The sequence below is a fragment of the Carlito syrichta genome, unplaced genomic scaffold (assembly GCF_000164805.1).
Source record: "Carlito syrichta isolate Samal-C Ts95f unplaced genomic scaffold, Tarsius_syrichta-2.0.1 Scaffold120501, whole genome shotgun sequence".
Classification (NCBI taxonomy): Eukaryota; Metazoa; Chordata; class Mammalia; order Primates; family Tarsiidae; genus Carlito; species Carlito syrichta.
This window is the reverse complement of record NW_007064597.1, coordinates 21,135-29,071: the sequence shown is the minus strand read 5'-3', so window position 1 is coordinate 29,071 and position 7,937 is coordinate 21,135. Positions and strand designations below refer to the sequence as shown.

Below are 7,937 nucleotides of genomic sequence, written 5' to 3'. Positions count from 1 at the left end.
TTGGGAGGCTGAGGTGAGTGGACTGCCTGAGACCGTGGGTTCGAGACCCGCCTGGGCAGCAAGATCTCATCTCTACAATAAATTTTTAAAAAATCAGCCGGGTATGGTAGCACATGTCTGTAATTCCGGCTACTTGGAAAACTGAGGCGGAAGGATCACCAGAGCCCAGCAGGTCGAGGCTGCGGTGACCGGGAGCAGCCACTGCACTCCAGTCTGAGCGACAGAGTGACTCCAACTCAAAAAAAAAAAAAAAAAAGCCAACTGTGCACTTTGGGAGGCTGAGGTGAGATGATTGCCTGAGTCTGTGAGTTTGAGACCAGCCTGGGCAACTTGAGAGGCCTCATCTCTACAGTAAATCAAAAAATTAGCTGGGAGTGGTGGCACACACCTGTAGTTCCAGCTACCTGGAAGGCTGGGGCGGAAGGATGGCCTGAGCCCAGCAGGTCGAGGTTGCGGTGGCCACGAGCGTGCTACTGCCCTCCAGCCTAGGTGACAGAGTGAGACTCCAACTCAAAAAAAAAATGCCGACTGTGGAAAAGGGTACAGAAAAACAAAACACCTTCCACAGGATTCAAGGACACAGCCAGCCTTCTTGGGGCCGAAGCTTTAAAGCATGTTTGCCATTAGAGCTGATCATTCAACCCTAGGGATGGTCCGAAGGGAAGAATGGAAGATGTACACCAAGTCTTGTCACAGTGGGTCCTCCACCACATTGTTTATAACCACAGAGAATGGGAGCGCCCAAGCAGGACTCATTACGCCAAAACATCTGGGGTATGGTGAGGAAGCACTGGAAGGAAAGTAGAGCTGTAAGTACCTGCACTAAAAAAGAAAAATACAGGCTGGACTCGGTGGCTCTGCCTGTAAATCCCAGAACTTTGGGAGGCCGAGGCAAGTGGACTGCCTGAGCCCGCGGGTTGGAGACCAGCCCGGGCAACTTGGCAAGACCTTGTCTCTACAATAAATCAAAAATTAGCTGGGCATGATAGTGCACACCTATAGTTCCAGCTATTTGGAAGGCTGAGGTGGAAGGTTCACCAGAGCCCAGCAGGATGACGCTGGGGTGGCTGTGAGTGTGCCACTGCACTCCAGCCTGGGCAACGGAGTGAGACTCCAACTCAAAAAAAAAAAGAAAAAAGAAAAAAAGAAAAATATGTCGAACCAATACCTGTACTTACACCTTAAGGAAATATTAAAAAACAGTTGAACCCAAAAGTAGCAGAAAGTAAGAAATAATAAAAATTAGAGCCGAGATAGAGAATAGAATAGTGAGAACCCAACTAATCCAAAAACTGCTTCTTTGAAAAGATCAACAAAACTGGCAAATCTTTAGCTGGAATGGTCAAAAAAAAACATTCAAACTACTAAAATCAGAAATGAAAAGTGAAGGGCTCACGCCTGCAATCCCAGCACTTTGAGAGGCCAAAGGGGGGGATCACTTGAGCCCAGGAGTTTGAGACCAGCCTGGGCAACACAAGACCTTGGTTCTGTGAAAAAAAATAAGGCATGCTTCCTATTGCTGTCTGGATAGCAACATCTTACTTCTGCTCGCTGTCTAAAGAGCATCAACAAACGAACGCTTCTTAGAACCGAAACGGGATCACAGCGGCTGTCACTGGCGGAGGCCCGTGAAGCTGGCCTCCCCTACCACTCACTGCACTGGCCTCGGTCTACACTGCAAAGTGCTGGACAGCACCTGGTGGGGGGCTGGCCCTGCACAGCGAAGGAGCACTTCTCACCTGGCAGAGTGAGAATGTGGCAGACACAACCCCAATCAACACATTGAGCACGTCCTTCACCAGCTCACACTCCGGCAGCAGCACGGGCGGCGTGGTCGGCATGAGGCCCCCAGCGAGCACCTGCAACTCCCCTTGGCGGAGCCTGCAGAACCTGTCGAAGGCGTCCCTGCCTGCCTCGGTCAGGTAGGGCTCCTCTCTGTGGCCAGGGGGCCTGCGGGGGGATAGAGGAGAGGACGGTGAACAGACTGTGTCGGTGCGCTCCTCTCAGGAGCAGGCATGAGCAGACAGGAGCAGTTCGAAACAGCAGGCTCTAAGAACAGAGCCAGGTGTGACGGCCAGCCAACGCCAGCCCTTTAGGCACACCAGACAGGTTTGAAGCTAGCTGCCACGAGTCCATCAGAACAACTCTGTGGAAGCATGTCCAGGACACACGCCTGGAGTCCAGGGCGTGGCAACAGTGTCCCCACTGGCCCAGCCTTGGAAGAGCACCCCACAGGCCACAACAATGGTCCTTAGAATGATGACTCACTCCCAACGTATTCTTCCAAAGGCAAACACAAGGCCTGGCACAATGGCTTATGCCTGCTCCGGGTGGCAAGAAGTTCCAGGCATAGCAGCCTTTCCCCCACTGGTGCCAGCAGTTTGCTCCCTGGGCATAGGAGCCACTCACAGCCTGGGCTCATCCGGGCCCAAAGGCCTCTGCACTCAGGACCACTCAGAGTCTTCAATGTGCTGGTATCTCAAAAGCATCTAGAACCTAAGTGGAGGACATGCATTTCCCAGAGTGTTTGGTCATCCAATCCACTGATGACTCTGTGGAATACCATTCTGGGGAGCACTGAGTTAAAGAATCAGGGCTGGCAGGGAACTGAGTGGCCGTGGTTGCAGCCCCTGGGCTCCCACAGGGTCTCCTGGAGAGGAGCACGTGCCCACTGGAGCACGTGCCCACCTTTCCTGGGTGTGGTCATCTGTCCTCATGTAGATTTCTCCAGGCATGGCTAGCTTCCTGCTTCCCAGCACAGTGGTGTCGGCATTTGTCCTGCCTTCTTTTTTTTGAGTCGGAGTCTCACTCTGTCACCCAGGCTGCAGTGCAGTGGCACACTCATGGCCACTACGACCTCGACCTGCTGGGCTCAGACAATCCTTCTCCTCAGCCTTCCAAGTAGCTGGAACCACCACACCCAGCTAATTTTTTAAAATAATTGTAGGGATGCAAGTTGCCCAGGCTGGTCTAGAACCCATGGGCTCAGGCAGTCTTCTTGCTTCTCCCTTCCAAAATGCTGGGATCATAGGCGTGAGCTACCTCACCCAGCTAATCTCATCTTCTTGCACATACAAAGCAAATGTAACGGTCATGCCTTCTGCTAATTTCACACAGTTAAAATCAGCCCCAAAAGTTATTGCCTTCTTTTGTAAATGTTTGCTGGCATTCCATTTATTAGGATCCACTGCCCTAGGTTGTTTTTCGGGTCACTGTTCAGGAGACATGGTCACTCACCAGTTCATTGTCCTCGTCACCTTGTTCTCAATGCACTTAATCCTCTTGGTGTCCCTTGAAGCACAGAACTGGCCCCAGGGTTCCAGCACGGAGCCCCCTGCTGGTATTTTCTGTGGGGAGGATGAAGACTAACATTCCCAAGGCAGCTTCTGCAGAGGACCACTCGGACCCTGTGGGATGCAGGCGCTGTGATCACCCTGACATTTGGCACTGATGAGCAAGGGGCCACACAGTGGCTGGGCCCGAGGTTCACCTCCCCTGGGCTCCGCCATTGCCCAGTCGGTCTGATCATCACAGGACCCCCATTGTTGCAGGTGGATCAGCCTGAGGCTGTGGTTCAAGTTCATTTGGCTAGTCATTTGGTCTTCAGTCTACATCCTAGCCATCTGCTAGGTTCCTGCTGCAGCAAGCTCCAACCTATGGGTGGCCAAAGAAGCTGCTGCCAACTGGCCAGAGGCAGAGTCCTCCTCCCTGCCCAAGTCCCTGTGGAGGCCCCATCCACAGTTCTGCTGCCGAGGCCTTTAGAGCCTGGCAAGGCTAGTTCTCTGCATATGTCATCCAGATGGCCTAGGCATTTTTGCCATGTTGGGGGCTGCGTTTTTTGTGGGGACGTGGGAAGGTGGTGTGTTCGCAGCAGCCCCTGGAGTGCTACCCTGCATCTTCAGGTTCCCATCCTGGGCTTTTCTCCCTCAGCCTCGAGTCACCAAGACACAGTGTGTGGCCAGGGTGCTTGGGTCCCGGAGGAGCTGGGGCAGGAGTGGCTATGATGGGAGGTGGGGTTGTGCCACAGCCTGCACCTCGGCCTCCACCCAGGTGTGGGTGTGCAGTAAGGAATGTAGGCGTGTAGTGAGCCAGGGGTGTGGGTGTGTACAGGACAGTGTACACTGTTCCATATCCCTGAGCAGAGCACCATGGGTGGGCACATTTCTGGAAGGTTGTCTGGCCTGGGCTGCCCTATACCAGCTCATCTTGCCTGTTTTATCTTGAAAACTAGCAGTTTTTTGCTGTGTCCACACCGTGTTTTGGGGCCTAGCATAATACACGGAGTATCTTTTGCCTTCCTAACCTTTTAGGTGAGCGGTGCCTAGTCTGCATATACCTACGTTGTTGTGCTGCAGTCCACAGTGCCTCTTCCTCTTGCAGAGCTGAAGCTGTTCGCCCAACTCCCTGCCCTGGCAGCCACCTTCTGCTACCTCTAGCATTGTGTCGGCTGCAGGGATGTTACTAAGTGGAACCATGTGGTATTTGTCCTTTTGTGATTCTTGTTCCACTCAGCATCATATCTTCAAGGGCAATCCATGTGTAGCCCATGTCAGGATTTCCTTCCTTTCTACAGCTGAGTAATAGACCACTGCACAGATGGACCGTATTTTACATGTCCATTCCTCCTTGCGGGATACTTGGGTTGCTTTTGCCGTTTGGCTGCTGTGAACATCAGCGTACTACCCTTGTGTGTGTGTGTGTTTGTTTGTTTGAGTTGGGGTCTTTGTCGCCTACACTGGAGTGCAGGGGCATGATCATGGCTCACCGCAAACTTGACCTCCTGGGCTCAGGCGAGCCTTATGCCTCAGTCTCCCAAGCAGCTGAGACTACAGGCTTGCACCATCACACTGGACTAATTTTCTGTTATTTACAGAGATGGGGTCTTACTATGTTGGCCAGACTGGTCTTGACCTCCTGGGCTCAAGTAATCCCCCTGCCTTGGCTTCCCAAAGTGGTATTCCAGAGTCACCAGTGGATTGGATGACCAAACACTCTGGGAAATGCATGTCCTCCACTTAGGTTCTGGACGCTTTTGAGATACCAGCACACTGAAGACTCTGAGTGGTCCTGAGTGCAGAGGCCTTTGGACCCAGATGAGCCCAGGCTGTGAGTGGCTCCTATGCCCAGGGAGCAAGCTGCTGGCACCAGTGGGGGAAAGGCTGCTATACCTGGAATTTCTTGTCACCCAGAGCACCACTCCCGGCTCTTTCAGACATGGAAAAGGCTCCTGTGGCAACACCCTGTGCCCAGGGAGCACTTCTTCCTGGCACTGACCACATGGCTTGCCTTGCTAGTAAGAATAGAAGAAACTCAGTTGCCCACTGATTGCTCTACCTGGAAAGTGAGATTTGCAGAGGCCACTGGCACAGAGGGGACCTCCTTGAAGGCTGGAAGTCCTTTCCCCTCTGCGTCTCTCCTAATTCCCAGCACACAAGCGACTGAAACTTCCAGGTTCCTCATCCCATCACAGCTGCCCGAGCTCACTGAGCAAGCAATGCTCCCCGCAAGCCTGAGGCCATGCTCACACAGGGGTGGGGACGGTGCCCCAAAAGGCAAAGAAAGGCTCACACACCATCCAACTCGCTCCCAGCACCGCCGCTTGCTGGCCTCGTAAGTGAGTGCCGCCTCCCACAGGTCCACATCCGGGGTCACGCTGGGCTCAGACTGGGAATCAGGAGTCAAGTTGGACGCCGACTGGAACCCTTCATCCTCCCACAGGTCCATACTCTGCGGGACCTAGAGACACAGGGAAGAGCAAGCCACCACCCGTTCCTTGGTGTCCACGCTGCACGTGGTCAGAGTGAATCAGAGCTCCAGGACTTTATCCACCCACTTCCATTTATTCGCTAGAGGCAAAGACCTGGCAGAACGTTTCCTCTATTATCTCAAGCCCATGTGTACCATATGATGTTTCTGCCAGTGAATCACGTTAAAGAATTGAAGTAATTCATCAAGGCTATTCATCTCCAATTCAAATAAGTCTCAACATAACTTACAATGAAACTTATTTTTTATTTTAGATTATAAATTACAGTTTATTTAGAAAGTAAATAAGTAGGGGAGGGAGCCAAAGCCTCAGTGAAACTTTTTATGAAACACCTCTGACCTAAAATTCCATTTCAGAGCCAGCGGCTCAGCCTATAATCCCACGCCTTTGGGAGGGTGAGGTGAGTGGATTGCCTGAGCCCGTGGGTTCGACACCCGCCTGGGTAGGCGAGACCTCATCTCTACAATAAATCAAAAAATCAGCCGGGCGTGGTCGCGCGTGCTTGTAATTCTGGCTACTCGGAAGGCTGAGGCGGAAGGATCGCCGGAGCCCAGCAGGTCGAGGCTGCAGTGGCTGGGAGCGGCCACTGCACTCCAGTCTGGGCAACAGAGTGAGACTCCAACTGAAAAAAAAAAAAAATTCCATTTCAGGGAGCCCAGCATAAAAAAAATACTAAACACAAAAAAGTCGGGCACAGTGACTCACACCTGTAATCCCAGCACCTCAGAAGGCCAAGGCAACAGGACTGCTTGAGCCTAGTTCAAGACCAGCCTTGGCAACATAGCGAAACCTCTTTTTTTTCTTTTTCAGATGGCGTCTCACTCCATCATCACAATGGCATTCTCACAGCCACCCCAGTGTTGACCCGCTGGGCCCTGGCAATCCTTCCACCTCAGTCTTCCAAGTAGTCAGAACTACAGGCAGGCACTACCACACCTGGCTAATTTTTGATTTATCGTAGAGATGAGGTCTCACCAAGTTGCCTGAGCTGGTCTCAAACCTGCCAGCTCAGGCAGCCCACTTGCCTCGGCCTCTCAAAGAGCTGGGATTACAGGCTGAGCCACCAAGCCTAGCTTCATCTATTTAAAAAAAAAAAAAATTACTGAGGCCAGGTGCAGTGGCTCACGCCTATAATCCCAGCACTTTGGGAGGCCGAGATGAGAGAACTGCCTGAGCCCATAGGTTCCAGACCAGCCCAGCCCGGGGAATTTGGCGAGACCTCGTCTCTACAATAAATCAAACAAAAGGGGCCGGGCATGGTAGGGCCCACCTGTAGTTCCAGCTATATGGAAGGCTGAGGCGGAAGGATCGCCGGGGCCCAGGGTGTTGATGCTTGGGTGGCTGTGAGCGTTCCCCTGCAATCCAGCCTGGGCAAGACTGAGACTCCAACTCAAAAAATCAAAACTATTGCGAACCAAGATGTCTGCTGTAGCACCATTTATGTTTGCAAATAACGTAAATATCTCACAGTAACGAAATGAATACTAATGGTGCATTCTCTTAGTAACTTGCAAAACAATAAAAAGTCGGTGTTAACTTTCGTAACACAGAAAAAAAGCCCCACGTCACAGATGAAAAAAGCAAACCAAGCCAGGCTCGGTGGCTCAACCTGTAATCCCGCACCTTGGGAGGCTGAGGTGAGTGGACTGCCTGAGCCCAAGGGTTTGAGACCCGCCTGGACAACTTGGCGAGACCTCATCTCTACAGTAAATCAAAAAATCAGCCGGGCGTGGTAGCGCGCACCTGTAGTTCCAGCTACTCGGAAGGCTGAGGCGGAAGGATCGCCGGAGCCCGGCAGGTCGAGGCTGCGGTGGCCGGGAGCGGCCACTGCACTCCCGTCTGGGCGACGGAGTGAGACTCCGACTCAAAAAAAAAGAGAAAAGAATAAAAAACAAAAAAGCAGACCAAACGGCACGTAGAGCGTGCACAGATGTTTCTGCCACACGTGGCTACCGAGCCCCTGAAAGGCGGCTGGTGCGGTAAAAAGCCTCAACAGCTCACTCCACCCCAATGAGCTTAAGCGGCAGCTCTAGAGGGCCAGAAAGAAACGCTTCCCGACCGCCCGCCCGGCGGAAGGGGAAGGACAGCACGCGGCTTCGGCCCGCCGCCCCCCAGCGACGAGCCCGACGAGCGGAGGCCGGAAAGGCCGCCTCGCGCCGCGGGGAGGCGA

The 7,937-nt window shown here is 52.9% G+C and overlaps 1 protein-coding gene across 1 annotated transcript in view; it reads right to left on the bottom strand.

The window, feature by feature from the left end:
• The window catches only part of TUBGCP6 (tubulin gamma complex associated protein 6), an 18,294-nt gene extending 12,570 nt beyond the window's left edge, over nt 1-5,724 (bottom strand). Inside the window, 2 exon segments of the mRNA XM_021707573.1 lie at nt 1,740-1,950; nt 5,573-5,724. Coding sequence (XP_021563248.1) covers nt 1,740-1,950; nt 5,573-5,724 — 363 coding nt within the window.
• Nucleotides 5,725-7,937: the final 2,213 nt, after the last annotated feature.